General features: G+C 42.4%; 1 protein-coding gene across 4 annotated transcripts in view; it reads left to right on the forward strand.

The window, feature by feature from the left end:
* LOC311142969 (AF4/FMR2 family member 4-like) overlaps window positions 1-16,079 on the forward strand; it is a 36,185-nt gene extending 20,106 nt beyond the window's left edge. For all 4 annotated transcript variants that reach the window (XM_084178746.1, XM_084178747.1, XM_084178745.1 and 1 more), the window contains 17 exons: window positions 2,300-2,344; window positions 2,456-2,542; window positions 4,383-4,416; window positions 4,532-4,598; window positions 4,844-4,942; window positions 5,147-5,300; window positions 5,484-6,344; window positions 6,625-6,710; window positions 6,808-7,060; window positions 7,487-7,584; window positions 7,902-7,965; window positions 9,837-9,973; window positions 10,225-10,296; window positions 10,405-10,498; window positions 10,652-10,695; window positions 10,871-11,088; window positions 11,341-16,079. In XM_084178746.1, the coding sequence (XP_084034872.1) occupies window positions 2,300-2,344; window positions 2,456-2,542; window positions 4,383-4,416; window positions 4,532-4,598; window positions 4,844-4,942; window positions 5,147-5,300; window positions 5,484-6,344; window positions 6,625-6,710; window positions 6,808-7,060; window positions 7,487-7,584; window positions 7,902-7,965; window positions 9,837-9,973; window positions 10,225-10,296; window positions 10,405-10,498; window positions 10,652-10,695; window positions 10,871-11,088; window positions 11,341-11,468 (2,541 nt within the window). In that variant the 3' untranslated portion in view covers window positions 11,469-16,079. The remainder of the gene's footprint in view (window positions 1-2,299; window positions 2,345-2,455; window positions 2,543-4,382; window positions 4,417-4,531; window positions 4,599-4,843; window positions 4,943-5,146; window positions 5,301-5,483; window positions 6,345-6,624; window positions 6,711-6,807; window positions 7,061-7,486; window positions 7,585-7,901; window positions 7,966-9,836; window positions 9,974-10,224; window positions 10,297-10,404; window positions 10,499-10,651; window positions 10,696-10,870; window positions 11,089-11,340) is intronic.
* Window positions 16,080-16,562: the final 483 nt, after the last annotated feature.

Consider the following 16,562-nt stretch of genomic DNA (forward strand, 5'->3'; position numbering starts at 1 on the left):
TGCAAGAACCACAGAGTCAAGAATAGGTTAAATATACAAATAAAATAAAATCAATTAAAAACAATAGCACATCAACATAAAAACATATAAACATAAAGCTGGAGCCTGAGGACAGTGTCCAAAAGCACAACATCACTATTAATCATAAAACACCTCAAGTTATTTGAAAGTTCTGAGGACAAAGAACACACAAACACACAATGCCTCAGTGATTCACAGAAGTATATCACAGATCACAGAACTATATCAGGGTGTCATTTCTCAGGCAGAAATGTAGATAAAAATAATGAAATCCTGTTCCCCAAACAAGTGCAAGAACCACAGAGTCAAGAATAGGTTAAATATACAAATAAAATAAAAACAATTAAAAACAATAGCACATCAACATAAAAACATATAAACATAAATCTGAAAGCGTTGCTCAAACTCCCGTAACAGTCCCGTTATTTTATCTTTGAACCGCTTCATGTCTGCCACATGTTGGGTCGCGCACACATTTTTCAGACAGGGGAAGTGAGCTGCATCACCACCGGCAAGTTGCGTCTCCCACAATGACAGCTTCAACTTGAAAGAACGTATGCTGTCATAATACTGCGTGACAACTTTGTTGCGCCCTTGCAGCTGTTTGTTCAAGTTATTCAGGTGCTCTGTAACATCCACCATAAATGCAAGGTCCTGCATCCATTCTGCGGAATGAAATTCTAACACTGGTTTGCCCTTTTCTTCCATGAACTGTTCAATTTCTTCTCGTAAATCAAAGAAACGCCTCAGCACAGCACCTCTGCTTAACCATCTTACCTCAGTGTGGTATGGCAGGCCATAGATGTGGTCTTTCTCTCTGAGAAGGCTGTCAAACTGACGGTGATTCAGGCTTCTGGATCGGATGAAATTAACAGTTTGGATGACCACCTTCATGACGTTATCCATCTTTAATGACTTGCAACACAAAGCCTCCTGGTGCAAAATACAGTGAAAAGTCAAAAAATCACGTCCTCCATTTGCAGATTGCACTTTCTCTCTGAACTTTGTCACAACGCCTGCTTTTTTACCGATCATTGAGGGCGCACCATCTGTAGCCAGGCTGACAGCGCGGGACCAGTCCACTCCGACCCTGTCCAGCGCGCCGACGAGTGCGGTAAAAATATCAGCTGCTGTCATTGTATCTGTCATCGGCACCAACTCCACGAACTCCTCGGTGACGGTCAATGTGTCATCAACTCCGCGGATGAAAATGGCCAGTTGTGCAACATCTGTAATGTCCGTGCTTTCATCAATTGCAACCGAAAACGCAATAAATGACTTTACTTTTTGCTTCAACTGGCTGTCCAAATCCACTGAAAGATCGGAAATCCTGTCTGCAACTGTGTTTCTTGTCAGGCTGATATTTGCAAAAGCCTGCCGCTTTTCAGGGCACACAATCTCCGCTGCCTTCATCATGCATGTTTTTACAAATTCACCCTCACTAAATGGTTTTGAAGCCACTGCGATTTCATTAGCAATGAGGTAGCTAGCTTTCACTGCAGCGTCACTGATGTCTCGGCTGTGAGTAAACACAGACTGCTGTTTCTTCAGACCCGCCAACAGTTCATTCACCTTCTCTCATCTCCGCTGTCCTTGAAAGTTGTCATATTTGTCGGCATGAAGACTCACATAGTGGCGACGAAGGTTATATTCTTTCAGCACTGCAACATGCTCTGAACACACCAAACATACAGCTTTCCCATTCAATTCCGTGAAGAAATAGGATGACCATTTTTCTTGGAACACTCTGCACTCTGCGTCCACTTTTATCTTTTTTGACAGAGACATATTGGGGCAATGAGGGTGCCAAAGCACATAATGTTAAAAGTAGAAGCCGTAATAAATATCGCGGGCAAAACAAAGTAGCTCATTGGCTGCACGTGCTTGACCTACTTGCTCTGCCCCGGTATAAACAGTTTGCTTGCTTAACACAATTGCTATTGCGCCATCCAGTGGACGCAATTGGAACAGCAGTTTATTTTATTGAAAAATTGCAGCGCATTTTTATACTTTACAAAATTATTATTATTATTAAAAAAAAAAAAAATTGTAAAACATTTTTTTAATCATCTCGCGGGCCGGATTAAACCCGTTTGCGGGCCGGACGTTTGACACCCCTGTTCTAGAGATTCTAGAGAATAAAACGTGTTTCATTACAATGATGTCATTATGTTAGCATGGCACTTAGTCACTTACAAGATGAAAGATGACACATGAACATTTGTTGTTTACCTGCCATTTTTGAAAAAAATGTCTTACAATGCTATGATATTTGTAGGGTTCCATGACTGGGGATGCCAATTGTGTTGATGAGATTTTAAAGGTAAGTACGTTTTTCAGATGATATCTTGTATTGTAAGCTGAGTAAGACATTTTAGTTTTTTTCTTCCAGTCATTAAGGTCTTCACTTTACATTTTCTATTTTTCCCTCCAGGAAATGACTCAGTCCTGGCCCCCTCCGTTGACAGCCATCCACACCCCCTGTAAAACGGAGCCTTCAAAGTTTCCATTCCCTACCAAGGTCAGACACAGTTGTGAATTCAGCCGGCACTATTTCTAGACTAGTCATTGGTACAATATGTAAAATCTATTTTTTCATGGATTGTTGTTGTTGTTGATTATATTGGAATGCTCTATATGAAAATGGTATATACAGTGGGGAAAAAAAGTATTTAGTCAGCCACCAATTGTGCAAGTTCTCCCACTTAAAAAGATGAGAGAGGCCTGTAATTTTCATCATGGGTACACGTCAACTACGACAGACAAATTGAGGGGAAAAAATCCAGAAAATCACATTGTAGGATTTTTAATGAATTTATTTGCAAATTATGGTGGAAAATAAGTATTTGGTCACCTACAAACAAGCAAGATTTCTGGCTCTCACAGACCGGTTACTTCTTCTTTAAGAGGCTCCTCTGTCCTCCACTCGTTACCTGTATTAATGGCACCTGTTTGAACTTGTTATCAGTATAAAAGACACCTGTCAACAACCTCAAACAGTCACACTCCAAACTCCACTATGGCCAAGACCAAAGAGCTGTCAAAGGACACCAGAAACAAAATTGTAGACCTGCACCAGGCTGGGAAGACTGAATCTGCAATAGGTAAGCAGCTTGGTTTGAAGAAATCAACTGTGGGAGCAATTATTAGGAAATGGAAGACATACAAGACCACTGATAATCTCCCTCGATCTGGGGCTCCATGCAAGATCTCACCCCGTGGGGTCAAAATGATCACAAGAACGGTGAACAAAAATCCCAGAACCACACGGGGGGACCTAGTGAATGACCTGCAGAGAGCTGGGACCAAAGTAACAAAGCCTACCATCAGTAACACACTACGCCGCCAGGGACTCAAATCCTGCAGTGCAAGACGTGTCCCCCTGCTTAAGCCAGTACATGTCCAGGCCCATCTGAAGTTTGCTAGAGTGCATTTGGATGATCCAGAAGAGGATTGGGAGAATGTCATATGGTCAGATGAAGCCAAAATATAACTTTTTGGTAAAAACTCAACTTGTCGTGTTTGGAGGACAAAGAATGCTGAGTTGCATCCAAAGAACACCATACCTACTGTGAAGCATGGGGGTGGAAACATCATGCTTTGGGGCTGTTTTTCTGCAAAGGGACCAGGACGACTGATCCGTGTAAAGGAAAGAATGAATGGGTCCATGTATCGTGAGATTTTGAGTGAAAACCTCCTTCCATCAGCAAGGGCATTGAAGATGAAACGTGGCTGGGTCTTTCAGCATGACAATGATCCCAAACACACCGCCCGGGCAACGAAGGTCCTGGAGTGGCCTAGCCAGTCTCCAGATCTCAACCCCATAGAAAATCTTTGGAGGGAGTTGAAAGTCTGTGTTGCCCAGCGACAGCCCCAAAACATCACTGCTCTAGAGGAGATCTGCATGGAGGAATGGGCCAAAATATTAGCAACAGTGTGTGAAAACCTTGTGAAGACTTACAGAAAACGTTTGACCTGTGTCATTGCCAACAAAGGGTATATAACAAAGTATTGAGAAACTTTTGTTATTGACCAAATACTTATTTTCCACCATAATTTGCAAATAAATTCATAACAAATCCTACAATGTGATTTTCTGGATTTTTTTTTCTCATTTTGTCTGTCATAGTTGACGTGTACCTATGATGAAAATTACAGGCCTCTCTCATCTTTTTAAGTGGGAGAACTTGCACAATTGGTGGCTGACTAAATACATTTTTTCCCCACTGTAGTTCAACACTATAGCATAATCAATAAACAGCTGTTTTATAATATAATGAGCAGTGTAGTTTATTTGTCTTGTAAGGGCATGTAATGTCTCTGTATAAACTTAACATTTCTTGACAATGTCTCACATTTAGGACACTCAGCATGCAAGTTTTCCAGGTGCACACAGTAAGTATTCCCCAGCACTTTACACACAACATAAGTCTCTCGCATCTTTAACCTCTGGATACAGGTTGATTTCGTAATGCTCATGAGTTCCCTTCTCACCCTTCCTCACCTCCAGAGAGACAAACCAAGACGTCGAGCAGTCACCAGTCCAAGGCAGCACCATGCGACGGAGATCAGGCCAAGTGAGTGTCCCTCCCCTTCACCCTGAACATTATGGCTAGCCGCCAGCTGCTTAATAATCCAGACAGGTGACACAGATTCTCCCTCCAAGCACTTTGTCTTTTCATGCCTTTGACATAAAGACTCGCAAGCATTGAGGGACACAGAATAGGAGCCATATTGCTTAGTTCTCCCAATAGTTGTTTGTGTGATTATGAAGCCATATCTGGTGTTAATGTGTAACGTCCACGGCCTTGTAATGTTCCAGTAATGTTCTGCTGGAGGATGACCTGAAGCTCAGCAGTGATGAGGACAGTGATGGAGAACAGGACTCGGCTAAAAACGCCTCCAGAAACGCGTCGGCAAGGTAGTGGCCTTACTGGTCTCTCAGACTGAGACCCATTGGAGCTCACGTTCTTGATATGATTCACCCCCCTCAGAACTTAAAAGAAATGCTAGAAGAATAGCTAGCTATTTTAATGTGTAACTACTAACTGATGATGCCTTCACAAGAACAGCCCCAAGCCTGCTGCCCACTGACTAACTGCGTATCCCAATCTCTGTCCCACAGTAACAACAGTAATAACAACGAGGGAGCAGAGCACTCGCGGGACGACTCCAGCAGTCACAGTGGCTCAGAGAGCAGCTCTGGGTCGGACAGTGAGAGCGAGAGCAGCTCCACAGACAGCGAGGCCAACGAGCCTCCTCGCCCTGCATCACCAGAGGTAGGCCTGCTCAGACCTTTGACTACTCTCTTCCCTTTGGCCTGTCATAATAATAATAATAATAATAATAACCGATGACAGTTGTCCCTTGTCAGTACCATTACCTTCTTGCACCTGACCTGTTGAGGTGTGCAGAATATGCTGTAGTAGATCCCAGTCTTACCTCCACACTTTTCCTCACAGCCTGAACCAGCCACAGCCAATAAATGGCAGTTGGACAACTGGTTCAAGAAAGCTAAGCAGTTCTCTCCGGCCTCCCCAGTGGACAATAATGTACCCACTAAGTACAAGAAGGAGGGCCGGGACCAGAGCTCAGGCCGGGGCTACAGCGGGCAGGGAGGGTCTAAGGACTCAGGGGTGCCCACACCTAGTAGAGACCTGAGGGCAGCACAGAAGGGCTCAGAGAGCGCCCGTGGCCGGCAGAAATCCCCGGCTCAGAGCGAGGGTGGTGCAGGCCAGCGCAGGACGGTGGGTAAAAAACTGCCCAAAAAGTTTGAGAAGCCCCCGGTGGTGGAGGAGCCTAAGGGGGGGCTAAGGGTGGAGAGTGAACCTGCTCCGGAGATCCCTCCCCATCGGCCCAAGGCCGCCACCAAGGGCTCCCGCAAACCCAACATCAAGAAGGAGCCCAAGTCCTCGCCCAGACCGGACAAGCGCAAGAGCAAGGCGCCCATCAAGAAGTCCCGGAAGTTTGTGGACACGGAATCTTCCTCCTCAGAATCAGAGGAAAACGACAGCATTCCCTCGTCGTCGCAGACCCCCAAGTACACAGAGAGCATCAGGACTCCAGTGTGTGTGTTCTCTCCTATGGAAGAGAAAGAGCTGCTCTCTCCTCTCAGCGACCCAGACGACCGCTTCCCCGTCAGGCAGCAGCAGGGGCTCATGGTGAAGATTGACCTGACCCTGCTCTCCCGCGTCCCTGGACGGCCTTACAAAGACCTAGTAGAGCCCAAAGTAGAGAGGGACTGCTCCTTGGACAGAGACAGCAAGGACTTCCAGAAGCAGCCGTCTGAGAAGAGCTCCGGTAAGGGCAAGAGGAAACACAAGGTATGGCCTGCCACAGCACACTGCTATTCATGACATGTTAGGACTTGACTTTGGTTTACTATGCAAATTGGTGAAAAATATTGCTATGACAGGGTCTGTTAAGCTAGAATGTCAATTACTTTTGGCCATCTTCCTAATGTTTATAAGCTGCAGTTTGAAGAGTGGTGTGATATTACATGGTCAGCTGATACCCAGTCTAATACAATATCTATTTATTTTAAAGCCTTTCAAATGCACCCACAATAAATCATCCTTTCCTCTCCCCTGTTATTCAACTTAGAATGAAGACGAGAGCAGCAAGCCTGATGGCAAGAAGTCCAGGCTTGAAGACAAATCCTCATCTCACCACAAGACCAGCAGCAAAGAGTGAGTATTTTCATCCTAACAAAGCCATCACATTGTTAGCTTTTAAACTCCAACATTATGAACATTGAATGCTAACATTGATAACCACCCACACCAGGTCTAAGAGGGCCATGGAGGCCAAGGTGAAGGAGGAGCCGGTGCCTTCTCCCTCCATATCAGGGTCAGGAGGGCTGCAGAGGACGCCCAAGGCAGAGCACCAGAGCCGCAAGCGGACGGTCAGCCAGTCGTCCACCTCCCTGTCCAGCGGAGCCAGCAGCGGCAAGGAGGGAGGCCACAGCACCAAGAGCAGCTCCACCTCCAAACACACAAAAGGCGGGGACAAGCAGGGCAGGAGCACCCGGGAGGGCAAGGTCTGTGTTTGTCAGTCTAGTCTAGCTGTCTCTCCGTCTATGTGGGCTGCACCTTGTCAACCCACTGTCTTGCTCTACCTTGTCAACCCACTGTCTTGCTCTACCTTGTCAACCCACTGTCTTGCTCTACCTTGTCAACCCACTGTCTTGCTCTACCTTGTCAACCCACTGTCTTGCTCTACTAGACACCATTTTATACAAACTTGTGTACACATCACTGGAGTGTCCTTTACCAGCTGAACTGAGTATTAAGCCGGCTCAAATCTTTTACAAGATGTCCACCCACTGCCATGCCCTCCAAATACATTTGGGAAGGACACAAATATATCATTAGTAGCGCATCACTTTCACCACTGCATGATTTGTTATACGGTCACATAAACTAGCCCACATAGGATTATAAACTTTTTTGTTGCGTCTCTGCAGGAGAAATCCTCAAAGGGCTCTGATAACCAGCTTGCTGTGCCACCGCTCTCCTCGGATGGCTCAAAGTCCCTGAGGTCAAAATTGGTGTTTGAGGACAGGTAAGAAGAGCAGCCTCCTCTCCACTGTGGATAACCTACTGCCAGCCAGCATGTAGAGCTGTAGAGAGAGGGTTGCCTTTGATGTCAAGCCCCTGGGATGTCAAGCCCCTGGGATGTGGGGAATGGATGTGCCAGTGTAAATAAAACAGGCCACTTTCCATGGCCTAGAATCTTCACACCCCCTCCCTGTATATTGCCATGTAGTTGTTCGGAGAGTCTATTGGAATAGTTAGAAGAAAAGTACTTAATTTTTATGTTATTTTTCAAAGTACAGGAAATAATTGCAATAACTGACTGGTGAACCTGTTGTGTTTCAGGATTCACTCTGCCGATCACTACTTACAAGAGGCCAAGAAACTGAAACACAACGCAGATGCTCTGGTAAGAAACGATTGCATACATATACAGTATATTAGCTGTTATGTGAAACCAAGAGTATGCCAACTGTTTTGCGCGAAAAGCTAGGGAATTTAGTCATTATTTTGCACACGCTCTGAAATGGAATGGTTTTACTGTGTAGTGCTTTTACATCATCTTATTGGCTCCTCTGGCTACTGAAAGTGGAGCTGCTACAGGAGCTATAATAGTACACCCTGGGGATTATCATCAGATGCCTATGGTATCAATAGTACACCCTGGGGATTATCATCAGATGCCTATGGTATCAATAGTACACCCTCGGGATTATCATCAGATGCCTATGGTATCAATAGTACACCCTGGGGATTATCATCAGATGCCTATGGTATCAATAGTACACCCTGGGGATTATCATCAGATGCCTATGGTATCAATAGTCCACCCTGGGGATTATCATCAGATGCCTATGGTATCAATAGTACACCCTGGGGATTATCATCAGATGCCTATGGTATCAATAGTACACCCTGGGGATTATCATCAGATGCCTATGGTATCAATAGTACACCCTGGGGATTATCATCAGATGCCTATGGTATCAATAGTACACCCTGGGGATTATCATCAGATGCCTATGGTATCAATAGTACACCCTGGGGATTATCATCAGATGCCTATGGTATCAATAGTACACCCTGGGGATTATCATCAGATGCCTATGGTATCAATAGTACACCCTGGGGATTATCATCAGATGCCTATGGTATCAATAGTACACCCTGGGGATTATCATCAGATGCCTATGGTATCAATAGTACACCCTGGGGATTATCATCAGATGCCTATGGTATCAATAGTACACCCTGGGGATTATCATCAGATGCCTATGGTATCAATAGTCCACCCTGGGGATTATCATCAGATGCCTATGGTATCAATAGTACACCCTGGGGATTATCATCAGATGCCTATGGTATCAATAGTACACCTGGGGATTATCATCAGATGCCTATGGTATCAATATTACACCCTGGGGATTATCATCAGGTGCCTATGGTATCAATAGTACACCCTGGGGATTATCATCAGATGCCTATGGTATCAATAGTACACCCTGGGGATTATCATCAGATTCCTATGGTATCAATAGTACACCCTGGGGATTATCATCAGATGCCTATGGTATCAATATTACACCCTGGGGATTATCATCAGATGCCTATGGTATCAATAGTACACCCTGGGGATTATCATCAGATGCCTATGGTATCAATAGTACACCCTGGGGATTATCATCAGATGCCTATGGTATCAATAGTACACCCTGGGGATTATCATCAGATGCCTATGGTATCAATAGTACACCCTGGGGATTATCATCAGATGCCTATGGTATCAATAGTCCACCCTGGGGATTATCATCAGATGCCTATGGTATCAATAGTACACCCTGGGGATTATCATCAGATGCCTATGTGTATCTCACTGCCCGTATTAGGAGACTGGATGCGTTCTAGCCCTATTCTACAGTATCCAGGGAACCCATACATTTTTTTATTAGAAATCTACCTGATGCTAATGATATTTCCCACCTCTTTAAGGAATACCTGGGATAGTATAAAGTAATCCTTCTACCCCCCCCCCCCCCCCCCAAAAAAAAAAAACTTGTAAAGTGGTTATCCCACTGGCTATAAGGTGAATGCACCAATTTGTAAGTCGCTCTGGATAAGAGCGTCTGCTAAATGACGTAAATGTAAAAAGAATCCCATTACTTTCACCACAAGCACTGGTCATGAAGCGTTCCCCTTGCTACTAACTGTCCTAAATTTGAGTGAGAGGGAATCGGTTGCTTAAGAGCCAGTTTTCCTAATGTGTGTTGTTGCTGTGTGCAGATGGACCGGTTTGAGAAGGCTGTGTACTACCTGGATGCTGTGGTGTCCTTTATCGAGTGTGGAAACGCACTGGAGAAGAGTGCCCAGGAGGCTAAGTCCCCCTTCCCCATGTATGCCGAGACCGTGGAGCTCATCAAGTAAGAATAAATGGCTGTATTTCTCTACAACTTCTCTACGACATGTTTTAACAACATAGTTTCAGTATCAAATAGCAAATATCTTCATAGTAGCAATTACATTTCATAGAAACACCATAGACCCAGCACTGCACAAATGGACAAATTATTCACGGAATTTACAGTATCAACTTTATTATTATTATTATTATGAAACCTTACTTAGAGTGCTGGGAACCGGTCATTAAGGTGTGTGTGTGTGTGTATTTCAGGTACACTATGAAGTTAAAGAGCTACATGGCCCCAGATGCTACGTCAGCAGACAAAAGGCTAGCAGTGTTGTGGTAGGTGTCCTGACTCATAGCTTGATATATTCCATTTAGTGTGTCTGGACTGGATCGTCATTATTCCCCTGCTAACACTCATTCATTCATCCCTCCCTCCTACTCCAGCCTGCGATGCCAGTCCCTCCTCTACCTGAGACTGTTCAAGCTGAGAAAAGAGAGTGCACTGAAATACTCTAAAACACTCACAGAGCATCTGAAGGTAATTCATTTTCCTTGGTGCATGTTCATAGGAGTTGTAATATTGTCACTTCAAATGTGTGTTCCTTGAATTTAGTATTGTATGGATTAGCAGAATGAGAGACAGTCAAGTTGCATTGCTTATGTTTGTTCTGCGTTTCAATTTGTTTTTCAGAATTCCTTGAGCAACACCCAAGCTCCCTCTCCTGGAATGGGAAGGTAAGACATTTTATTAGTTGTATGATGTATGCTGTCTTGAGACCAACAGTCTTCTTAAATGTATTTCTCTTGTCAATTAATGGTCCAGACATTATGCTGAATCATGGTGAATCATCTTGTTTTGAGTGGTTGTGATTCTCCGCTTACCAGCCATCTGTATCTCTCTGTCTTCCAGTAAAGCGGCTGGCATGCCCTCGCCAGTCTCTCCCAAGCTGTCCCCAGGTAGTGCTGGTAGCTACTCGTCAGGCACAGCCAGCACCAGCGGCAGCTCCTCGGTAACCATCCCCCAGCGCATCCACCAGATGGCTGCCAGCTACGTCCAGGTCACCTCCAACTTCCTCTTCGCCACCGAGGTGTGGGACCAAGCAGAGCAGCTATCTAAAGAGCAGAAAGGTACCCGACTCGTTTGCTCTCCTCCTCTATCTCTATGGAATGCCTACGGTGGTGTTAGGATATTGATACCTTGGGAGTTGGGCTATCTACTGCTTGTTGAAGACGTTATATTAGGCTCCTGGATGAATCCATAATCTAAGTGAAACTAGCTCTGTAAGTGTTGACCTGGCAAGCCATTCCTGGGCTGGAGGTCTCTGTTAAGTGTTTACCTTACTCACCCTGGTTGTGTTATGTCTCCTGTCTGTTTTGCAGAGTTCTTCACGGAGCTGGACAAGGTGATGGGCCCTTTGATCTTCAACACCAGCAGCATGACTGAACTGGTGCGCTTCACGCGGCAGGGCCTACACTGGCTGAGGCTGGATGCTAAGCTCATTCCCTGAAGGACGCTATATACACTCCACACACACCGTCCACCACAACGCACCGCTGCCCCTTGATGCACACGTGAACTTATCTGCCTCAGACATATCTATAACACTGTGTCCATTTTCTACACCAGCTTGCCAAAAACACTGAGCGATATGGAGCATCTTACACCTACGACTGTCCCACACGGAGGAGGAGGATTCCAACTGCACAGATCTATTTGTACATACTAGCTATATCCACTATCAGCGTTTTCCTCGGTCATATCTTTGGATTGTGCAAAGGAAAGCCATTTTTCTATTTGGCACAATGCCTTTGCTGAATTATTTTAGATGAAATACACTAAATACATTTTATTCTATAGGCTATAAGCACATTATTCACATTCGGCTTTTAATGTGTTATTATTTTTACCAAAGTACCTCCCTCAAACCAAAGGTGCTTTAAAACTAAGGTCTGTCTCTTATCTTTTTTGTGCCTTGTATCTGATATACAGGAAACTAGAATATACCATACGTTGAAATGCAGATCCAGCCAGGTTGGTGAGGATTTTAAATGCTTTGGAGACATTTTAAGAATAATTTCAAGCTTCCAAAAATGACTTTGGAATAGTACTGGACTCAAGCTGTGATCAGTGGGTTGAAGGCAGCCCTGATGGTGTGTGAAGTGACAAGAGAGCTTGGTTTGCCTGACAGGTATCCCTGATGCATACACACATTACGCTAACAGTTGCCATTGAAGTGGAGGTAGCTTGCGGCTGACCATATTGGTGTTAGCCTGTGATGCACCATTCAATTGATTTTGTTGAAGTTACTTTCATCGTTCTGAAGCACCACAATATATTCATTATCTGTCAATGAGTTCTTCCTATGAATTGCCCTGCGAGATGTTCATTTCTAAACAAGGTGTTATTGTTCCATTGATTCCTTATAGATCTGTACCGGAAAGGGTTGCTGTTGGTGTATTTTTCTAAGGCACAGAATGGTGTGGTTGGTATGGCAAATGTTATCCTTGAAACACAATGTAATTATTAGTATCGTTTCTGCAAAAATTGCCCGGTGAAAGCAGAACGTTACTGCAAGGAAGGACATAAATGCACTCACATTTTAAGACTACAATTATTCTAATAAGTTATGTAGCATACACATTGGTGGTGCTCATTAGCCATACGTAGATTACATTGTTGTAAGCACATGAGTGTTATATTCCAGTCACAAAATACATGGCCAATATAGATTTTATTTATGTACCAAGCAGTTGCTCTGTTTAAAGTTCTTAACTTTCAGATTAATAGGATTGAAAACAGGGTTGAAAGAGCTATGAAATGCAAAGTATTTCTATTGTATATGAAAATGTAATATTTAAATGTTTAAAAGTGGTTACTGGGTTCTCTACATAGTATAAAAGTAATTTGTGTACTACAAAACTTAAATAAATAAGTAATCTATGGTCTATATTTATGGTACAGGTTATATAATATAACAAATTGAGCTAATGTAGTGGTAAACTGGCCTAATATTTACGTGTTCAAAGGTTATTTTGTATTGTCATTCATTTTGCAGCAAGGCAAATGTGGACATGAGTGATTTTGAACAGAAAAATGTACTTAATGCATAAGTGATATTGTATGATGAAGGACTTTTCTTATTAGCCCACTTACAGTATACACATGCTGGAAACACTAGTACCTTTTCTTCCCCCTCATTGGCTCCCTTGTCATTTGGGGAAAACTGTTATTTCTTCTTGCACTCAAAGAGTAGAGGAAGATTTTTTTTTTATCTATGCAGGATTTTTTAAAACTAAATTCATTGAAAATCATTTTGGGGCTTTTAGTTTGAAATCAGGAATTTCCACTCTTGTTTGACACAAATGTTTGACACACATGTCCAATGCTTTTAGCTTGTGCATTATGCTTGTCCACTGGTTTACTGGTATATGTGTATATATAGCTCTGTTTTAGTAACCAAACATGGATGGCTTAATGAAGCCATTTTATACCTTAAGCTGGAGGCCACTTTTCTCATAGATATTCCTCTGGGTGTGGGTGCTTGTGTAGCCACTCCTATGTCTTCATACACTGGTACACTTTTAAGTACAGCTTCAAGACTTGTGTTCCATATATTCAGATGTACAAAAGATGATTTAGGATGATTTTAACAGTTCTCGTAAGTCTTTCGCTCATATTTATTTGTTTTTCTGCCCCTTTTGCTTGTCAGCCATTCTTTTTTTAAAATGTTTTACTGAATATAATTTTATGAGTTTAGAAGATATCGTTGTATGGGTTGTTTGTTACATTGAAATATGGTAAGTATAATTAGTTAACTTGAAGAAATCCAGGGTAAAATAAATTTTTCTGACATTCAATAGAAAGACGTAACACTTGCATGTTTATTTAAATACAAATCTGTACAAATTGTATATAAAACAAATCATTTAGGGTGACTTTTTACTACCGTTAAACATTTGTATTGACGCATTTTGTCTTCCAAAATGTTAGAGATGACACAAGTCTCTGAACCATGTACAGTACCAGTCAAAAGTTTGGACACACCTACTCATTCAAGGGTTTTTCTTTATTTTTACTATTTTCTACATTGTAGAATAATAGTGAAGACATCAACACATATGGAATCATGTAGTAACCAAAAAAGTGTTAAACAAATCAAATATATTTTTATATTTGAGATCCTTCCAATAGCCACCCTTTGCCTTGATGACAGCTTTGCACACTCTTGGCATTCTCTCAACCAGCTTCACCTGGAATGCCTTTCCAACAGTCTTGAAGGAGTTCCCACATATGCTTAGCACTTGTTGGCTGCTTTTCCTTCACTCTGCAATCCGACTCATCCCAAACCAGCTCAATTGGGTTGAGGTTGGGGGATTGTGGAGGCCAGGTTATTTGATGCAGCAGTCCCACTAAGCCCAAACCAGATGGGATGGCGTATCGCTGCAGAATGCTGTTGTAGCCATGCTGGTGAAGTGTGCCTTGAATTCTAAATAAATCACACACCGCGTCACCAGCAAAGCACCCACACACCATAACACCTCCTCCTCCATGCTTTACGGTGGGAACTATACATGTGGAGATCATCCGTTCACCCACACCACATCTCACAAAGACACGGCGGTTGGAACCAAAAATCTCCAATTTGGACTCTAGACCAAAGGACAAATTTCCACCGGTCTAATGTCCATTGCTTGTGTTTCTTGGCCCAAGCAGGTCTCTTCTTCTTATTGGTGTCCTTTAGTAGTGGTTTCTTTGCAGCAATTTGACCATGAAGGCCTGATTCACACAGTCCCTTCTGAACAGTTGATGTTGAGAGTTGTCTGTGACTTGAACTCTGTGAAGCATTTATTTGGGCTGCAATTTCTGAGGCTGGTAACTCTAATGAACGTATCCTCTGCAGCAGAGGTAACTCTGGGTCTTCCATTCCTTTGGTGGTCCTCATGAGAGCCAGTTTCATCATAGCGCTTGATGGTTTTTGCGACTGCACTTGAAGAAACGTTCAAAGTTCTTGAAATGTTCCGTATTGACTGACCTTCATGTCTTAAAGTAATGATTGACTGTTGTTTCTCTTTGCTTATTTGAGCTGTTCTTGCCATAATATGGATTTGGTATTTTATCAAATAGGGCTATCTTCTGTATACCCTCCCTACCTTGTCACAACACAACTGATTGGCTCAAACACATTAAGGAGGAAAGAAATTCCACAAATTAACTTTTAAGAAGGCACACCTGTTAATTGAAATGCATTCCAGGTGACTACCTCATGAAGCTGGTTGAGAGAATGACAAGAGTGTGCAAAGCTGTCATCAAGGCAAAGGGTGGCTTTTTGAAGAATATAAAATATATTTTGATTTGTTTAACACTTTTTTGATTACTACATGATTGTGATGATGTGTTATTTCATAGTTTTGATGTCTTCACTATTATTCTACAATGTAAAAAAAATAATAAAGAAAAACCCTTGAATGAGTAGGTGTTCAAACTTTTGACTGGTAGTGTATATCAATATGTTTATTAATCATTTTTGTTTCTGTATTGTATGCCTTGTCTCCTGCTTCACCACTGTCTGTCATTATCATTGTCGTCAACATCATCATCAATGATGTCTTTAGAATCAGGTGCTAATAATGTATGTTCTGTATTTGATATGGAGACATGTAAATCTATGAAATGTATATTGTTGATCAGATTGAATGGATGTTGGAGTGAGATGTACATTTGATCAAAAGAAAAACCATCTCAGTTTCTACTGCATGTGAGAAAGCTGTATCCCTTTTGAAATTGATCCGAGATGTATTTTGAATTAGGGGTATTTCTCTATGTCAAGCAGTTGTAGAAGTTAATACAGTATGCTGTACTTAGTTTTTCTCAAAAACCATCAGCATACAAAGTACAGTAGTCTAAATTGGGTTAGTTTTAAAATATTGAGAACAGAGATATATATTATGGATGCAATATTAAGTAAAGGTACTCTGATGAGGTAGTTATTCGAACTCGGAATAACATGTAATTTAAAATTATTGTGAAGTATTACTTGTTACTAATGGGATTTCAGAGTCTGTCCTGAATATTCTTTGTATTTTGCCTTATTGAGAATAAAATATATATGGTCTTTCAATTTACTTGTTTCCAATACATTATACCATAATGTCAATATACAGTACTTGGATGTAATGTATTTAAGAATGTGATTTTGATTGAATGTAGAAACCTTATCATATTCATTTCACACAACCATTTTTAGTGACACAGAGCCCTTTCTGGTCGCTGGCTTCTTTTAATTCTGCAAAATGGTAAGCAGCATCATCTGGATATGTGTGCAACAAAAGTTCAACATTCACCGTGTACGCATACAGACTCTCACTTCTCTCATTGACTTCTCAAACCCCAAACCCCGGCCTTGTCGCAAGCGTTACCGGAAGTCTCGCGATGTTGCACCTCTGGGTTTAGAAACTGTGATTATATTGCTAAACCCCGTGCTGTACTATCTTTGATTATAGCATCAAATTCATGAAAACGCGGTCATATAAGATATATAAAATATTATTCGTGTGTTGATTTGCTCATACTCGATTCCTTTAATCAAAATATTTGACGTTCA

The sequence above is a fragment of the Coregonus lavaretus genome (genome assembly GCF_964263955.1).
Source record: "Coregonus lavaretus genome assembly, chromosome: 15".
Lineage (NCBI taxonomy): Eukaryota > Metazoa > Chordata > Actinopteri > Salmoniformes > Salmonidae > Coregonus > Coregonus lavaretus.